At 40.2% G+C, this 19,150-nt stretch overlaps 2 protein-coding genes across 2 annotated transcripts; both read right to left on the bottom strand.

Moving 5' to 3' along the window:
* Positions 1–266: 266 nt before the first annotated feature.
* On the bottom strand, positions 267–13,168 carry LOC148101181 (E3 ubiquitin-protein ligase TRIM39-like). Its single transcript, XM_087845471.1, has 9 exons — positions 13,118–13,168; positions 3,643–3,738; positions 3,247–3,336; positions 3,007–3,150; positions 1,709–1,856; positions 1,433–1,477; positions 1,312–1,338; positions 943–1,118; positions 267–635 (listed from the first exon to the last, which is right to left on the bottom strand). The coding sequence occupies exons 1-9, from the start codon at positions 13,166–13,168 to the stop codon at positions 267–269; spliced, it is 1,146 nt and encodes a 381-aa protein (XP_087701597.1).
* A 3,226-nt stretch (positions 13,169–16,394) lies between these two features.
* On the bottom strand, positions 16,395–18,020 carry LOC148101180 (uncharacterized). Its single transcript, XM_087845804.1, has 4 exons — positions 17,490–18,020; positions 17,180–17,335; positions 16,822–16,914; positions 16,395–16,697 (listed from the first exon to the last, which is right to left on the bottom strand). Exons 1-4 carry the CDS (start codon positions 17,934–17,936, stop codon positions 16,395–16,397), a joined length of 999 nt encoding a protein of 332 aa, XP_087701930.1. The 5' UTR covers positions 17,937–18,020.
* Positions 18,021–19,150: the final 1,130 nt, after the last annotated feature.

Here is a 19,150-nt window from a genome sequence, read left to right as displayed (position 1 = left end):
ACATGCGACTCCATGCCATCGGTAATGCAGGCCGTTGAGGATGATAGCAGGTCAGATGGCCTCGCTCATCTTTAGTTTGACGGATTTTCCAGAAAGAATTTCACATTTTCTGCCAACATTAATCACAATGGCAGCTTTAGCATATGCTAACCAAAGGCCATATTCTTCTTTATTGTGCTGCAAAGAATAAAATGATCAGTTACTAGTTGCAGATGTTTCTGTATCCAAGTCTTGAAGCAGAACCTTAAAGCACTTGATATAGTTTATCATTCTGTCATCGCAACAGGACAGATGATTAGTGGAGCCTCATTGCGTCCCGATTTATTTGTACAGGGGCTGAAGAACGGATGGATGGTGTCAGAAAAACTATCTGTGAATGTAAACATTAGCACTTTGGCATCTACGTTGTAGAAGGACAACAGTCCCTTGTCATAGTCGACATAGATTCCCACCTGGGACGGTCTGATGGGAACCGTCAAGTTGGTCGATGGTTCTGTTCTGAAGGCAAACTCGGAGTGATCCCGAAGGCTGAGAAACCAGTATCCATGGGCGGGGCTCACGGTGATTTTACCCTTATGGTTGATGGACTGACTGGCCACGCCGAGGTCCCAATCAGTCTTCCCCCCTACCTCCACCTGAAAGAGGACATTGTGGTAATGATTAATTTAGACATTGGACACCGAATTTGCAGTGCGCTTTGATCTTTAATGTGGATGCCATCGTTTTTCCAGTTATGATGGGAGATCCCCCATATGTTAAAGAAAGAAATTAAAAACACGAATTAATCAGTAATTTAGCAAAAAGAAACATAAAATCTTCTCACTAAACTCAAGATGTCATAAAGCTCCCCTTGCTCATGTCTCCACGTCCCCATCAGATGGACTGCTTTGTTTGTAGAGACTGAGAGTTTAAACTAAAACAGCTTGTTTCCATATTGCTTACCTCCCAGTAATGGCGCCCTGAGTTGAAGCCCTGGTTGGCCAGCACACACACTACCCGGTCAAAGCGTTTCGGGTTGTCTGGTACCAGCTGATGGCGATCTCCACAGTAAACCCTCTTCCCATCAGCTGAGACGGTGAGACGTGGGTGGGCTGTGGTGGGATCCAAAGTGATGTCGACTGACAGATACAGTGAGAGAGCAACGGTTAGTTCCTCCATCCTGTAACAGCTGACTTGACTTGAGTTCGGGTTAAAGATGAATGATGTCCGGTAAACTGTAAATGCCAAAATGTCTTTGAAAGTTTCTAAAAACCTGCCAGTTTAGCTCGGGGCTCAAACAAAAGTAAACGCTAAAAGGATTTAAGTCCATACCTGCATATTCTTGAACCCTCCTAACCTCTGCAAAGATAAATTAACTTGTTGACATTTTCTTCAAGTCATTTATTAGAAGAAGAATATTAGCATGTAAAGAAGCTGTCATTAAAACACTTACTCAGGTTGGGTCTAGATAACGACTGGATTGATGACGATTGCTGACCTTACCAGTATGGAGAGACACATTTTTGTAATGTTCAGTTAATATTTGATGTTTGTTAATGAAAACATGATCATGCAGAGTTTGAACTTGGTGGATGGTCTTTTTTTGGCTACGTTGCTGTTGTACAGACGTTCCATTGAGTTGCAAAGGTTTACAGACACTATTTGCTCTTTTGAATCTTCAACATGACTTTACTGCCCAGTTTAACTTGAGGTGGGAATGAAGACTTACAGATTTCTGGCAGTACTCGCAGCTCTTTGTGAAACTGCTCCATCATCTGATTGAGGGACCTGAGAATCACACCTGACGTCAGCTGAGATGACACAGAGACTCCGGACCAGTTCTTAGCCGGCGGAGGTGCAGACAGGGAAGGGAACGTCTACAGGGGGATAGGAATGTCATAAAGACATACAGTCTATGTTACATATCATGTTAATACTATATGCTCTAAGTAGCCAAATAACAAATTCCAGTAATCACCGATTTCATTTTCATCGGCGGTTTAGGAAAAGGTCCGCCCTGCTGCTCTCTCTTCTGCACCTCTCTCATGCACCGTCCTTCAAACTCATCCATGTACATGTTCACCTGTCTCCCTCTCATTGAACTCGAACCTTCATTCTCTCGTCTCTCCAGAACATATCTGCTCTTTTCCAGACTCTCGTCCATGCACTCCCTCCCCTCACTGCAGATTACATCTGGAAACATCAGTAGTTTGTGCTGGAAAGGTAGTTGGCAGTGGTTCCTGGAGTTTGCACCAAAAACCTCCCAGTAAATGCTTTGGTTGCTAGCAGATTGCTACTGACTACCTACTGGCTGAGCAGGAGTATAAGGTGTGGCACAAACCAGAAAAGTCGTGCCTCAGCCGATGTGTTTCAAAAGACACAACATTTCGTTTAAATCTTCTCTTGTTCTTGTTTCACTTCAGCTCAGAGAATCTGTCGATTCCAGTGAACTACAGTGCTACAATACGCTGCTGACCAAATGAATCACAAACTTTTTGCCAGCTGGTTGGGGATGCTTCTTTTCTAATGACTGGTCGACCACTGACTAACAGCAACCTCTAGCAACTGAATGGGCGACGCTCATCAGCTTCATTCACTCGTTGCTGTTGCCACCACGAGCACCTCTACAACCCTCTCCTCCCTGGTCACGTGTCTGCACCCTAACAAACGCTGCTTATACCGAACTGTGCTGTGAGCGTGACTGGGGCGCCCCAGCTTTTAGTACCATTAGTAACCGTGGCTCTCACAATTCTCTGACAATCATTTGGTAGTTTTATGCAAACAATAACATAAAAGCATCAGGAGTAGAGTGGAGAGTGGAGAAGACATGTTCATGTCTCCCAGCAGCGAGTGCCTCTAGCAAGATGAGTAATCCTGATCCAGGGTTTCACATCTCTGCATCTCAGTTCTCACCTCGTCAGTATATTCCTTAACTGGACTTATAGCTACTTTCTGAGAGTAACTAGTGGAGCACTGCAAACGTCTGTATTATTTTATCTGGTGCCTCATTTCATTATTTCTTCATACCTTGAGAAAGAAGATGTAGTCCTCAGACAGAGCCAGCTGACTCAGTGCTGAGCTCCTGCGTTTGAGCTCAGCTATTTCTTCTTCCAGCTCTCTCAGCACGCTCTGAGCTCTGCGCTCTGCCGCTCGAAGAGTCATCTCTATCACCTGGGTGCCACAGAAAGCGTGTGTTCACAAATATGCCGACAAATGTCTCGTCTGCTTTGAGACAAAAATAGTATGATTGTCTCTGTAGTTGGTCACCTCCAAGACTTCAGCTTGGCAGTGCTCCACGCTGGAGATCAGCTTGGAAAAAGCACAAACGGCTCCATCCGTCTCTCTCTCTGCAGTATCCTGATTAAAGCACGAACAGCAACCAGCGGAAAAGTAGAAAAGAAGAATTCAGAGACAAACATAAATGCAAAATGTGACAAACGAAAGTGTATCTATTCTGTCATTTTCTTTTCTGATTTCATTAAACATGAGCAGCTCGGCCACATGAATACAAACAGTTTTTAAGTGTCAGCTAAAGATAAATGCTCTCTGATTGGCTCCTGGAACAATGTAGCATGCTATCTTAACAAAACAAACAAACAAAGTGCACGTGTGAGAGAATAAACACATACGATCCTGCAGTCGTGTTGACACCACATCACTCACCTTTATCTCTCGCAGCGAGCTGTGCACCTCCTCCACTTTTCTCTCTCTCTCACTGATGAGCTCCTTCAGCTCCGCCTCAGTAAGGCCTAACTGAGCCTGTATGAGACAGAAAACACACACTGTGTCTAATAATCAATGCATTAAACATGCTCTGCTGCAGGTGCATGTTGATATACAATTAGATGCACAGTTTGTTTGTCAGTGACAGTTGACTTTGATTTAAAATCAACTGACAAACACTGAATATATGATTGAAGTGCAGATCTTCAACTTTAATTCAGGGCTTTCAGGTATCTGTGTTACTGCTGATAGACGTCGTGTGAATTCTGATGAGTGAAAGCGAACATGATTGGATAATGGGCCAAAGCAAAAGCAACCGAAGAGTTTATCAAGATAAAGAAATGGGATATTATAACAAAGTCAGTCAGCCTAACTCAACTCTATAGAGCCGCTTATTGAATACAAACTGAAGGCACAGGGACACACGAACAAGCAGCAGCTGGAGATGGTTACAGTTCAGGGTTCGAAACATCAGGCAGCCGTTTTTCATTAAAATATTAAATACAAGTCTTATATTTAAATTAGGGATTCAATTCAATTCAATTCAATTTTATTTATATAGCGCCAAATCACAACAAAAGTCGCCTCAAGGCGCTTCATAGATACAGAGAAAAACCCAACAATCATATGACCCCCTATGAGCAAGCACTTTGGCGACAGTGGGAAGGAAAAACTCCCTTTTAACAGGAAGAAACCTCCGGCAGAACCAGGCTCAGGGAGGGGCGGCCATCTGCTGCGACCGGTTGGGGTGAGAGAAGGAAGACAGGATAAAGACATGCTGTGGAAGAGAGACAGAGATTAATTACAGATATGATTCAATGCAGAGAGGTCTGTTAATACATAGTGAGCGAGAAAGGTGACTGGAAAGGAAAAACTCAATGCATCATGGGAATCCCCCGGCAGCCTACATCTATTGCACCATAACTAAGGGAGGATTCAGGGTCACCTGGTCCAGCCCTAACTATATGCTTTAGCAAAAAGGAAAGTTTTAAGCCTAATCTTAAAAGTAGAGATAGTGTCTGTCTCCCGAATCCAAACTGGAAGCTGGTTCCACAGAAGAGGGGCCTGAAAACTGAAGGCTCTGCCTCCCATTGTACTTTTAAATACTCTAGGAACAACAAGTAGGACTGCAGAGCGAGAGCGAAGTGCTCTAATAGGGTGATATGGTACTACAAGGTCATTAAGATAAGATGGGGCCTGATTATTTAAGACCTTGTATGTGAGGAGCAGGATTTTGAATTCAATTCTGGATTTAACAGGAAGCCAATGAAGGGAAGCCAAAACAGGAGAAATATGCTCTCTCTTTCTAGTCCCTGTCAGTACTCTTGCTGCAGCATTTTGGATTAGCTGAAGGCTTTTCAGTGAGTTTTTTGGACATCCTGATAATAATGAATTGCAGTAGACCAGCCTGGAAGTAATAAATGCATGAACTAGTTTTTCAGCGTCACTCTGAGACAGGATATTTCTAACTTTGGAGATGTTGCGCAAATGGAAGAACGCAGTCTTACATATTTGTTTAATATGTGCGTTGAAGGACATATCCTGGTCAAAAATGACTCCAAGGTTCCTCACAGTGTTACTGGAGGCCAAGGTAATGCCACCCAGAGTAAGAATCTGGTTAGATACCATATTTCTAAGCTTTTCAGTGCCGAGTACAATGACCTCAGTTTTATCTGAATTAAGAAGCAGAAAGTTAGTGGCCATCCATGTCTTTATGTCTTTAAGACATTCCTGCAGTTTAACTAATTGGTGTGTGTTATCTGGCTTCATGGACAGATAGAGCTGGGTGTCATCTGCATAGCAGTGAAAATGTATGCTATGTCTTCTAATGATGCTGCCTAGGGGAAGCATGTATAATGTAAACAGAATTGGTCCTAGCACTGAACCCTGTGGAACTCCATAATTAACCTCAGTGTGTGAAGAAGACTCTCCATTTACATGCACAAATTGGAGTCTATTAGATAGATATGATACAAACCACTGCAGTGCAATACCTGTAATACCTACAGCATGTTCTAATCGCTCTAATAGGATATTATGGTCAACAGTATCGAATGCTGCACTAAGGTCAAGAAGGACAAGCACAGAGATGAGCCCACTGTCAGAGGCCATAAGAAGATCATTTGTAACCTTCACTAAAGCTGTTTCTGTGCTGTGATGAACTCTGAAACCTGACTGAAACTCTTCAAATAAACCATTCCTCTGCAGATGATCTGTTAGCTGTTTGACAACTACTCTTTCAAGGATTTTTGATATGAAAGGAAGGTTGGAGATTGGCCTATAATTAGCTAAGACTGCTGGGTCTAGAGATGGCTTTTTGAGTAAAGGTTTAACTGCAGCCACCTTGAAGGCCTGTGGTACATAGCCGATTATTAGAGATAGGTTGATCATATATAAGATCGAAGAATTAATCAATGGCAGGACTTCTTTGAGCAGTTTTGTAGGAATGGGGTCTAAAAGACACGTTGATGGTTTGGAGGAAGTAATTATTGAAGTTAACTCAGAAAGATCGATTGGAGAAAAAGAGTCTAACTTAACATCAATGGAACTAAGAGTAGCTGTAGATAATATTACATCTGTGGGATGATTATTGGTAATTTTTTCTCTAATGATAAAAATTTTATTTGTGAAGAAGTTCATGAAGTCATTACTAGTTAACGTTAAAGGGATGGTTGGCTCAAAAGAGCTCTGACTTTTTGTCAGCCTGGCTACAGTGCTGAAGAGAAACCTGGGGTTGTTCTTATTTTCTTCAATCAGTGATGAGTAGTAAGCTGTTCTGGCTTTGCGGAGGGCTTTCTTATAAAGCAACAAACTATTTCTCCAGGCTAAATGATGATCCTCTAAATTTGTGACACGCCATTTCCTCTCCAGATTACGAGTCATCTGCTTTAGGGTACGTGTTTGAGAATTATACCACGGGGTCAGGTACTTCTGATTAGAGACCTTAGTTTTCACTGGAGCTACAGTATCCAGAGTCGTACGTAGTGAGGAGGTGAACTTATTAACAAGATGATCGACCTCTGTTGGGGTAGCGTTCAGATAGCTGCTCTGCTCTGTGTTGGTACAGGGCATTGACGATGATAACAGTGGCTGGATTATATTCTTAAACTTAGTTAGAGCGCTTTCAGAAAGACATCTACTTTGATAAAGGCCACTCTCCACTGCTGCGTAATCAATTATTGTAAATTTAAATGTTATCAAGAAATGATCAGACAGGAGAGGGTTTTCAGGAAACACTGTTAAATGTTCAGTTTCTATGCCATATGTTAAAACAAGATCTAGAGTGTGATTAAAGTGGTGGGTGGGTTCTTTTACATTTTGAGAGAAACCAATTGAGTCTAACAACAGATTAAATGCCATGTTGAGGCTGTCATTTTTAGCATCAACATGGATGTTAAAATCACCCACAATAATTATTTTATCTGAGCTCAGAACTAAATTAGATATAAAGTCTGAGAAATCAGACAGAAACTCTGTGTAAGGCCCAGGTGGACGGTAGATGATAACAAGTAAGACTGGTTTCTGAGTTTCACAGCTGGGGTGGACAATGTTAAGCATCAGGCTTTCAAATGAATTAAAAGTCTGTCTTGGTCTTTCATTAATTAATAGACTGGTGTGAAAAATTGCTGCCACACCGCCCCCTCGACCTGTGCTTCGAGATTTCTGGTAGTTAGAATGACTCGGGGGTGTTGATTCATTTAAACTAACATAATCATCCTGCTGCAACCAGGTTTGCAGCAGGATGAGTCTACTGCAGAGTAAATCAATTTGTTGATCAATTATTAAGTCATGTACTAACAGAGACTTGGAGGAGAGAGACCTAATATTTAATAATCCACATTTCACTGTTTTACTCTTTGGTTCAGATGTGGATACTGTATTGTTCTTTCTTTGTAAATGTTTAAGTTGTTTGTTGCTGGTTTTTAGTTTGTTTTTTGTCTTTTTGGAAGCTGACACAGTCTCTATGGAGATGGGTTTTTGGGGGGGTAGCAGGAGGAGAGAAGCTGCAGAGAGGCGTGTAAGACTGCAACTCTGCTTCCTGGTCCCAACTCTGGATAGTCATGTTTTGAGGGGTTTAATAAATTTGTCCATATTTCTAGAAATGAGAGCTGCTCCATCCAAAGTGGGATGGATGCCGTCTCTCCTAACAAGACCAGGTTTCCTCCAGAAGGTTTGCCAATTATCTATGAAGCCCACATCATTTCTGGGACACCACTCAGACAGCCAGCAATTTAAGGAGAACATGCGGCTAAACATGTCACTCCTGGTCTGATTGGGGAGGGGACCAGAGAAAACTACAGAGTCCGACATTGTTTTGGCAAAGTTGCACACCGATTCAATATTGATTTTAGTGACCTCCGATTGGCGTAACCGGGTGTCATTACTGCCGACGTGAATTATGATTTTACTGAATTTACATTTACCCTTAGCCAGCAGTTAAGACTCGACTGTACACTGTTGGTATGGTGAGTAGCCTACAGTAACAGTAATAAATCACAGCAATAGTACATTCATGTAGTTGTAAAAAGCATGATAATATATTAAGTAATCCAAAGTATTCAGAATATGTTACTCTCATTGAGTAACGTAACGGATTACGTTACAGAATACATTTTGGGGCATGTATTCTGTAATCCAAGGGCGTAGATTTGGTTTTGGGGATGGATGATTCCACCACCGAACCCTGCCCCGTTTCTTTTCTCCCCCTTTTTGTCTTTGCTAAAGACAAAAAAAAAGATTAACAAAAGGGAGAAATATACTTGCCTACATGAACCACCAAGTCATCATCCAATTTCATCTGTGATCTTGTATCACCATTACTCTCTGAGCTTTGTTGGTTCTTCTGTCACCTGATAAATAGGACATACATGACAATAAGAATAAAATGTGTAGCTGCTTCAGTGTTTCTGTCAGTTTGTGCAGATCTTGACTCATCAGTAATGTTTGTAGGCTGAGTGCATTTTTAAAACAATTTGTGCAAACTGCACTACAAGGTGGAATATTTGCAAAATCATGACTACCTCATGATATTTTGCCTCAAAAATTAACCCTATGAATATGTCAGTACCATTAGGATGAAATTATTGTGTCACCAACATGTTAACGTTAGACATATAATTTTAACAGCTTCTATAAACTAATATCCTGGCTGCTCGAGGCTGCCGTTTTCTCTGACAGTTTCAATCAAAATTAGAAATGCTGCTCTGAGACTGAGAGAACTAATAGTGCTGCCTGTTGTGCAGCACTATCGCGTTCGGTGTGAACGCACCATAACACACCTTTTTGAGAAAAACTGTCTGAAAAATCCTCAGTACTATAAATTCAAGTCCTGGACATTTAATGAGAAAAGGGATTTCACTCAAACACTTGATTGTTTTTAGGAAACAGCAATTAATACTGAAAGCCTGCGAGTGCTCCACCTCTGCCTGCCTGAAACATGCATTCATTCAAAGTTTGGAGACAGATGAAATAGAACAGATAATCACAATGGCTTGAGTTACACTTACAGCATGATTTCAAGGTTAGAAACACCCAGAATAACAGAGTTTCTGTTGCTGTTTGAAGTCTTCTATTAAAAACACGTTTCACACTTTAGCCTGTCACTAATCTCTCATGCGATGAAAAACACAGATGCCTGTGCTGTCACTCACTATGGAAAGCTGGCACGAGCTTTCTCATTATTAGCATAGGTCATCACTAGGTGTCATATTGTACCCATGTTTTTATCCCAATTACTGCAATGAAGAGAATTTAATTATTTAATGTTTTGAAATAAAATGTGCTTGAGCTCAGAATCTTTTAATTGTCACAGCTCTGGTTCCTTTTGACTCAGTATTTTTGACTTCTTGTGTTTGTTATGGAAATGTTAACAATAACCTGCAACACACCCAGTGAGCTTGATTTGAAGTGGGTTTAATAAACACAATGTGGAGAGAGCAACCCAGTGAAACACCAGGACCATCTCTGAATTGTGGCCACCACCCTCACATCTTATATACAGACACACAGAGAAAGAACATTCCTCAAACTCTTACATGTTGGCCCCTCTCATGGGGGGGGGGGGGGGGGGGGGGGGGGCTATACCTCCTCCCTCACAGAGAGAATTATGACCTTGTTTTCTGCTTAGCCATCACCTAAGGATTTACATCCCTGATAAGCAGAAGGAGCCTCACTATCTGTTTAACGTCTCCCATTACAACGGCCTCACTGTGTTAACTTTCCACATGCATGTAAAGGAGTGGCAGGAGTGCTCTTACTATAGTAAAGTGAGAAAGTGATATTACTATAACTAATGTGATATGATTAAATATGTGATTAATACATGAGAAAAGAAATCTGCCACCACATGTTTTAGTGTTACTTTGTATCATAGTTCATACTCTGGTTCATTTGTAGTCTTAGTTATTCTGTTTTGAGTTTCTTATATTCCCTGTTTAGCGTCTTGATTATCAGATTCCCTCTTGTGTCTTTGGCCTCTGTGTCTGTGTGTGTGTCTGTGTTTATATATGTTGTGAGTTATTGTGTCTTGCTTCCCTCCTCATGTTTCACTCTCTTCCCCCCTGCCTGTTATGTTTCTCATGTCTCCTCTCGTTCCCTCGCTCCCTCTAATCTACCTTTCCTCCACTTCTCTGTCAAACTCATGTGTCAGTCTTGTGTTCCTTATGTGTCTTCTGTTCCCTCGTCATTGTACTTTGTGTTTGCCGCTGTCTCCCTAAGTATAGTGTTGCATTCTCCCTCATGGCTGTGCGTTTCCCCCGTGTGCCTCTTCATATGTTTAGTTTATATATGTCCTAGTAAAGTTTTGCATTATTTGCCTTTCAGTGTTTTTGAGTTTCCCGTCTCCGTTTGCATTTTGGGTGTCTGTATTACAGCCGTCTATGACATTAATATCAAACCTCTTTAGTGCAAACAAGATACTTACTCCAGTGTATAAACTACACCTTGGACATCCATTCAAAAACACAATCACGACTGTTATAACTGTATGACTCTGATACAGGATATTGGACTAGATTATCAAAGTTAAAGAGGTAATTGCAGGCTAGCCAACAAGCTACCAGGCTAACAGCTGAGAAAGCTAACAGCTGACCGAGGAAACAGCTGACTGAACCTGCTACCAGTGGAGCCAGATACAATGGGGCTGAAGAGGACTCCGTCAGCTGAGGAAGTCGGGGACATTAAAAGGTCTCTTTACTTCTTAATGGAGGAAATTTCCACTATCAGGTTGCAGCAGAAAAGTATCCTTGAACTTGTGGAGGTAAAGCTCCTTCAAATCCAAAATGCAGAAAAATTACTAGACTACCAGGATCACATCACATTGTGCAACTCTCATAGACAACATTTTTACAAATGACATTAAAAATAAGATTGTAAGTGGACTCCTGATTAAAGACATAAGTGACCATCTTCCAATTTTTACCATCTATGATAGGAATTACAAGATCAATAAAGTGGACAGTAAAAAAGAGTACAGACAAGCAAGAACAGAAGAAAGAATGAATGCATTGAAAAAAGATTTAATGAAACAGAACTAGGGTGAAATATATCAGAAACAAGACGTTCATAGTGCGTATAATGAATTCCTTAGAATATTTACATTATTGTATAATACCAACTGTCCAATAAAGCAATATAGTAGGAAACATAAATATATGAGCTGTCCATGGATAAGAAAAGGTCTGCAAAATGCATCTATAAAGAAAAATGCTCTATACAGAGATTTCTTAAGAAAGAGAACTGAAGATGCTGAAATCAGATACAAAAGATATAAAAATAAGTTAATTAATATACTTAAATATAGTAAAAAAGGAATACTATAAGAAGCAATTAGATATAAATAGAAATAATATTAAAAGTTTATGGGAAATACTGAACAGTGTTATAAAATGTGGGGCTGGACAAGAGAACTATCCCAAGTATTTAATTTGTAATGACCGTGAAGAATATAATATGGAGGTTGTGGCAATCTTTGGATTGTACTGATATTAATAATAATAATAATAAATTTTATTTATGAGCGCCTTTCAAGTCACCCAAGGACACTTTACAATAGGATCAAAACATAATAAAACAATGTCAAAATAAGAACAATAAAACAAAAAGCACAGGATAAAATTAACTAACAGTGGATTCACAGTGAATATGCAGATTTGAACAGATGGGTTTTGAGTTGGGATTTAATCTGGGGGAGAGAACCAATGTTTCTTATATTTGGGGGTAGAGAGCTCCACAGTCTGGGAGCAGAGCAGCTGAAAGCTCTGCTTCCCATGGTGGTGAGGCGGAAAGAAGGTACAGCAAGCTGGATAGAAGAAGAAGATCGAAGTGAACGGGCAGAACAGGTACTGCTTAACAGGTAAGAAAGGTAAGGAGGAGCGAGGTTATGAAGGGCCTTGAAGGTGAGCAGAAGAAGTTTGAATATTATCTGGAATTTCACAGAGAGCCAGTGAAGTTCCTGAAGAACAGGGGTGATGTGCTGGTAGGAGGGGGTTCTGGTGATAATGCGAGCAGCAGAGCTCTGAACCAGTTGAAGCTTATGGAGGGATTTTTGGGGGAGACCATGCAAAAGAGAATTGCAGTAGTCAATACAGGAGGTAACAAGACTAGACAAGATTTCTAATATTTACGCTCTAGCTGCCGAGCTTTGGCCTTCAATGCTCGGAGGTCAGAGGTAAACTAGGCAGCAGAGTGAGCAAAGGAAACAGAGTGGGTTTTTACAGGAGCCAGAGAATCAAGGACAATGCGTAGACAATTATTATAATACAACAAGAAATCATCAGGAGTAGAATAGGAGTCCGGAATCTGAACATTGTCCAAACTGGTAGTGAGAATGTCCATATCAATGTTGTTGATGTTGCGGAATGTGATGAGACGGGTTGGCTTGGTAGAAGAGCAGCAGAGAGTGAGGTTAAATGAAAGGAGGAAGTGCTCAGTTATGGGGATTTCAGCAGCAGAAAGATTCGAGGGAGTAAGACCAGAACAGCAGACCAAGTCCAGGGTGTATCCTTTAGAGTGAATGGCAAAGTCGATAAATTGTTTAAATTCAGAGCCTTCGAGACAAGAGGAAAAATCTCTGGTGAGCAGACGGTCATTATTATCCATATGAATGTTGAAATTTCCCACCAAGATCACATTTGGGGAGAGAGATGAAAGATGGGTTAGTAGATTAGCAAAGTCACTGAGGAAGACAGGGTTAGGTTTAGGGGGGCGGTATACAGTAGCTACACTGTAATCCCTAACAGTTGTTCTAGCTCATAACTAATAAGCTCATAACACTCAAATGTTGTTTTGTAGTTGAGCAAACTATAAAGTATTGAGCTCTGTTGGCTTTTATGCAACTTTAATTGAATAGGGCTCAATATTTTTTAGCTAATTTGTTTGGAACGCTCAAAAAGTTTAAGAAGCATATATTAGTGACGTTCTGGTGGGTGGAGTCTTGTCGCTCCCTCGGGAAAGCTGAGTCAGCCATCTTGAATTTACCTTGATGCGGGGAAGATTTGGCCAGCCCGTGTGGATTAAGAGTCCGCAACTTCAACCCACCACGACCACCACCTTATTTTTTTTTCATCAACTGCCCTAAATTTGGTAAGTCTAACGTGTTTTTGTTTTGTTTAAATTTAATTTCGATAAACATTCTTTTTTATTTTTTACTGGAAATATAGTCGTACTTTGTGCACAGTGAATGTTTGTTATAAATAAATTCGAATCCAAGTAATTGTAATTTTAGAAGTTTTCGAATGTGACAAATACGTAATGTTATTTCAAATTAGTACGGTGTAACGTTTTGGCGGTTTTCCGTGGGGGGCAACATTTCCCATAATGCATTGTATTCTTGCCCGGGAAGTTGACGGTGGCAGTTCTAGCTCCATGCGTTTGAACTTTCTACTAAAACTTTCTACTGTCCGTTTCTACCGGTTGTCGTATCCGCCGGTAATGCACGTGCGTATTGTGAGTATACTTATTTCAATAAGTGTCCCTGTTACACAGTCAGTAGTTTACGCTGTTGAGCTATGTGTGTGTGCTAGCATGAAGCGAACAATAATAAACAACATGTTTGTATTTTTTCGTAGTGTGGTTGTGAGATAATCTCGAAATCCTTTTAACAGTTTAGAGGGGTATTCCACTAAGCGAGCTCTACAAGTCAAGGCTTGCGGAAAAATGCATCGCCTGATTCAGCCTAACATTACACACTGCACTGAAAAAAAAAGTTCTTTCAATTTACTTGATTTTATTGTGTACATCGGTCCCACATAATATGAATAAGTATGACTGACTTAATTTTCCACTTTCCAACAAGTAATAATTACTTGTAAAGCCAAAGTATTTCATTCACATCAGATTACTTTAAAAAATCATGTTCGATGTACATACTGTTTATCTGTTACCAAAATATCAATGTATTACGTAATGTTGATATATTTCAAAGTTTAACACCAACGTATTTTTGATTGTCAGTGGTACTTAATGAAATTGTGTAACATAAAGGCATTATAATTATGTTCCTGCAACACAAATTATGGCTTTAAATCCTACTTAATTATTTTACGTCAACTTCAGTCCTTGGTTTCTTCCCTATGTACAATATAATAATGTAAATATAAACTAAATGTTATTGACAAAAAAGGCACACAAAAAAAAGTGCTGAAAAGTTCACCTTTATTTTAACAGCAGTGAAAACAGCAAGCATATAAACTTGTTACACAGTTTTAGAGATTGCCTGCAGATATAACTGAAAGAAAGATTTAAAACATTTGTAAATATTTCCCCTGAAAACTGACCTTAGCAGCAATACAAGAAAGCTACAAATAAGTGCTTATTAATGATCCTGTCATCTTACACATATTTGTATTTAATTTCACAATTAAACGTTTGAAACTAAATTAAGCCTACTTAGAAAAAGAATCAAAAAGCATCCATGAACAAACAGGCTTACACAAATATAACTTTTTTTGCATTTAACATTTTTACAACTCCTGTTACCTGGAGTTTAAGAGACAGAAACCAGCAAGCTGCTTTGAATGATCAAGTCTGTACATATGTAGAACAATTTCTTAACAATTGCTTAAATTGGTCTTCCAAAACTCAAAGAGGCAGCAAGCTGCTATTAATGATAAGATATATCTTCATACATATCACATTTTGTATTTAGCTGTACAGAATTTTTTTTTACTAAATTGAAGCTTAAATGACACTGTCACATAATACCAAACACCTAAAGGAATCTTCCTTTTGAACGTATAAGCAGGATGTAAAGGTTGACCCAGAGCACATTGCTAAAAAACCTCTGTAAACATTTCTCGCAATACAATACCACCAAGAGGAAGAAAAGAGAAAAAAAAAAGTGTCACCTTGAAGTGCAGTCACATGAGAAAAAACAACTACAACAACAACAAAAAAAAAAAAAAACCCAAACAAACAGTATCAGCAGTATAACATTGCAGTTTTTCGTTTTGTGTTCAGTAAAGAATTGCTGAAGTGCAGTCTTTGACTCTTCAATGAAACAGACGGTTTTTCAATTCAATTCAATTCAATTTTATTTATATAGCGCCAAATCACAACAAATGTCGCCTCAAGGCGCTTCATAGATACAGAGAAAAGCCCAACAATCATATGACCCCCTATGAGCAAGCACTTTGGCGACAGTGGGAAGGAAAAACTCCCTTTTAACAGGAAGAAACCTCCGGCAGAACCAGGCTCAGGGAGGGGCGGCCATCTGCTGCGACCGGTTGGGGTGAGAGAAGGAAGACAGGATAAAGACATGCTGTGGAAGAGAGACAGAGATTAATAACAGATACGATTCAATACAGAGAGGTCTGTTAATACATAGTGAGTGAGAAAGGTGACTGGAAAGGAAAAACTCAATGCATCATGGGAATCCCCCGGCAGCCTACATCTATTGCAGCATAACTAAGGGAGGATTCAGGGTCACCTGGTCCAGCCCTAACTATATGCTTTAGCAAAAAGGAAAGTTTTAAGCCTAATCTTAAAAGTAGAGATAGTGTCTGTCTCCCGAATCCAAACTGGAAGCTGGTTCCACAGAAGAGGGGCCTGAAAACTGAAGGCTCTCCCTCCCATTCTACTTTTAAATACTCTAGGAACAACAAGTAGGCCTGCAGAGCGAGAGCGAAGTGCTCTAATAGGGTGATATGGTACTACAAGGTCATTAAGATAAGATGGGGCCTGATTATTTAAGACCTTGTATGTGAGGAGCAGGATTTTGAATTCAATTCTGGATTTAACAGGAAGCCAATGAAGGGAAGCCAAAACAGGAGAAATATGCTCTCTCTTTCTAGTCCCTGTCAGTACTCTTGCTGCAGCATTTTGGATTAACTGAAGGCTTTTCAGTGAGTTTTTTGGACATCCTGATAATAATAAATTGCAGTAGTCCAGCCTGGAAGTAATAAATGCATGAACTAGTTTTTCAGCGTCACTCTGAGACAGGATATTTCTAATTTTAGAGATGTTGCGCAAATGGAAGAACGCAGTCTTACATATTTGTTTAATATGTGCGTTGAAGGACATATCCTGGTCAAAAATGACTCCAAGGTTCCTCACAGTGTTACTGGAGGCCAAGGTAATGCCATCCAGAGTAAGAATCTGGTTAGATACCATATTTCTAAGCTTTTCAGCGCCGAGTACAATGACCTCAGTTTTATCTGAGTTGAGAAGCAGAAAGTTAGTGGCCATCCAAGTTTTTATGTCTTTTTGAGAGCAAGAACTTTGTTGGAGAGTTTAGCTCCATCCAGTTCCATGAAAACCTTCTGGAAAACCTCAAAGGTGTAGCGGAGGTCAGCAGGGTAGGCAAGGTTTAGTGCATACATGAGTCCAAATAGCATTACCACAGCAAATGCTACATTATCCAAATTCTTCACCACCCTGATGCCTTCAAGGACAACTCCAATGTCTTCTTGTTCATCTGCTGAAGCTTGTTCTTTAAGAAGATAAATTCCAACAGTGGTGTCTTCAATGGCCTCATTGATGGCGTCTTCATCCATGTCCTGTAAAAAAATACATAAATAAAATAAAAGAAGTCATGTTACTCAATCCATGGCAAGTGAGCAATATGATGTACTGGTGAAAGTCACCCCCCCCAAAAAAAATAAAATACCCCCAAGTACTTACCACATACTCCCGGATAAGGTTGTCAGGATCTTCACCCATGTAGATACACACTCCCTTAATGACACACTCACGTCGAGGATCAACATCTTCACACTGAAATGAAATTTGTGTGATTAGTATCTTCAGTCAGCCCTTCTCATTGATTTTAGGTTTTAGTACTGTAATTTACATGAATGCTTTCAAAGTAAAGGCACACATACTAATAAAGTTGACAAAGTAAAGATTAAAACAAAAACAAGCAGATGTAAAAGTAGTACAAAATGAGAGCATTTATCATTGGAAAAACATTTACAATTTTTAACCAATTAAAAGTTTTGTCCAAAAGGGGTCATAGTTGTGTTAAGGCTTTATCACTTACATTATCCATTTGTGCCACAATTTTTTTCAGTCTTTGTCCAAGCTGTCCTCCTCTTCTTTTGAACAACTTCACCAGGTTGTCTAAGTGGAGATCCATCTGAGACAGGAACTTTGATTGAAGGGGGATTGTGGTAATTCTTTTAAACTCAGCATTGATCTGAAAACATCAGCACAAAAGAGTGAGCTTCAAATGTTTAACACCAGGAAGAAGGCCACAATCACCAATGCTGAAGAAATGGGCGGTTAAATGTGCCTAAAGTATTTTAGCTTAACACCTCTTTCAAGAACCCCCGGTATGAGTCAAACTTTACCTCATGGACATCAAATAGAGCAGGCCATCTTGCCATGAAAGCCTCTACCATTGGTGCATCACGAACAACTTCATGTCTTCTGTAGGCAAAAGTCTTTTCCATCTTGAATTTCACCAACTCTCTGTTGTTCTTCTTCTTTATGTCCAAGAGTAAAGTTTTCCGCATTGCCTCCAGGCTCTCCTCAGTTTCTTCTGGTGGGTATGTTGGGCAAAAGTTAACTTCTGCCCTCTTTGCTTTTTTGACACCAAAGGCTGCACTGCATCTTCCAACAGGTTTGTTCTTTAGAGAGTTTACAGTCACCTCTGGGCAGCCCAGTTTTCGTAGCTGGGTGCGATAGTTTGAGAGTTTATATTTTAAACTGGTCTTCCATCCTCCAAATCCAGTGTTGGAGCCTGTCTCAGTTAGACAGGGATGCTTCTTGATCAGACTCTGAGCTACTTGATCCATTTCTTTATCACTGACATACACTTTATACTTCACAATTTCCTGCACCAAACCGTCAAGGATGGCTGACTTCAACTTGGGATCTGGAATAAGTGCAGTTCCATTCTGATTGTACGCAATTTTTGCCTGCTGAAGTTGTAATTCAGCATCATACGAAAACTTGGGCACATAAAAGACAGCAGGCCAAGAAGATCGTGAGCTTGTTGACTCACTTGATGACAACACATCCGTGTCCACAGATCCACCAGACAGGTACGAAGAATCGTTAACAGAGGAACAGCTGAGGGCTTCGGAGTCCTGGACAGGTTCAAGAATGATATAATCCTCATGCTGCATAGTGGTGGGTCTTGACATGTCAATAACTTTAAGAGTCCCTCTGTCTGCCACTTCTGAAACTGAGGTAAGATTAAGGAACTCATTCCCAAACAAGGAATCCATAAACTGAAGTCTGAAATTGCCCTGAAGACCACACTGTCTCTTGACTTCAACAATGAGATCCTCAATTGATTCAGGTGGTCCATTGGAGAGAGTGAGCCTTTGACAGGTTCCATCAGTTAAGATGATCTTTAGGATCACAGGGGTCCCCATTTCAAGCAGCTATTCTGTAGACAAAAAAAAACAACAACACATCAGACACCCAGAAAGAATAATTTCAGTTTAGTCTTCATACAGTTACCCATACATATCAGTCAGTTATAAAAGGTCAGATATACAGAAAAAAAAATAAAAAAAATAGATAGAACGTATCTAGTGAAATACATGTGACTGAACTTATTACAAATATTTGCACACCTTTTATTTCTATATGCCTTTTTAAAGTCACCATGCGGACTGATCCGATCTTGTAGTCAACCAGTGGATAAGTGTCAAGGAGTTCACGGAGTGAAACAAGAGTGAATATTCTTGCAGACACTGGGTTGAGCTCAAAAGCTCTGTAGTGCTCCCTGTACCAGCCACCAAGCTCTCTGATAATGTAGAATATGCTCTGGTTTACAATGCAGATGTGGTTTATTTCACAGAATTCTGGCAACCCACCAGCTGCCCTGTGGGCCAGTACCATTCCCTTCCTATAGGTTATGCCCTTTATTGTCACACACTGTGCAAGGTTTATCTCTAGAATGTCAGGGAATGTTTGCCTAATGACTCTAGCCATCTCCTCTTTAAGCAAATCCACTGGAAAAGTTGATACAGCCGAGACCTCTAGTTCAGACTTGCCA

This window comes from Neolamprologus brichardi, chromosome 9 (genome assembly GCF_056152115.1).
Source record: "Neolamprologus brichardi isolate AB-2024 chromosome 9, ASM5615211v1, whole genome shotgun sequence".
Classification (NCBI taxonomy): Eukaryota; Metazoa; Chordata; class Actinopteri; order Cichliformes; family Cichlidae; genus Neolamprologus; species Neolamprologus brichardi.
This window is presented reverse-complemented; position numbering and strand designations above follow the sequence as displayed.

What these genes read in the sequence shown, in the direction of transcription:
- LOC148101180 (XM_087845804.1), bottom strand. Translation starts at nt 17,936, where the DNA reads ATGGATCAAGTAGCTCAGAGTCTGATCAAGAAGCATCCCTGTCTAACT. An exon ending in CTCTATTTGATGTCCATGAG is followed by an intron (nt 17,336 to 17,489) that starts GTAAAGTTTGAC and finishes TGATGTTTTCAG; the next exon opens with ATCAATGCTGAGTTTAAAAG. An exon ending in ACCTTATCCGGGAGTATGTG is followed by an intron (nt 16,698 to 16,821) that starts GTAAGTACTTGG and finishes ATTTTTTTACAG; the next exon opens with GACATGGATGAAGACGCCAT.
- LOC148101181 (XM_087845471.1), bottom strand. Translation starts at nt 13,168, where the DNA reads ATGGCTGACTCAGCTTTCCCGAGGGAGCGACAAGACTCCACCCACCAG. An exon ending in GCGAGTACTGCCAGAAATCT is followed by an intron (nt 1,478 to 1,708) that starts GTAAGTCTTCAT and finishes CATACTGGTAAG; the next exon opens with GTCAGCAATCGTCATCAATC. An exon ending in GAGGGTTCAAGAATATGCAG is followed by an intron (nt 1,119 to 1,311) that starts GTATGGACTTAA and finishes TGTATCTGTCAG; the next exon opens with TCGACATCACTTTGGATCCC.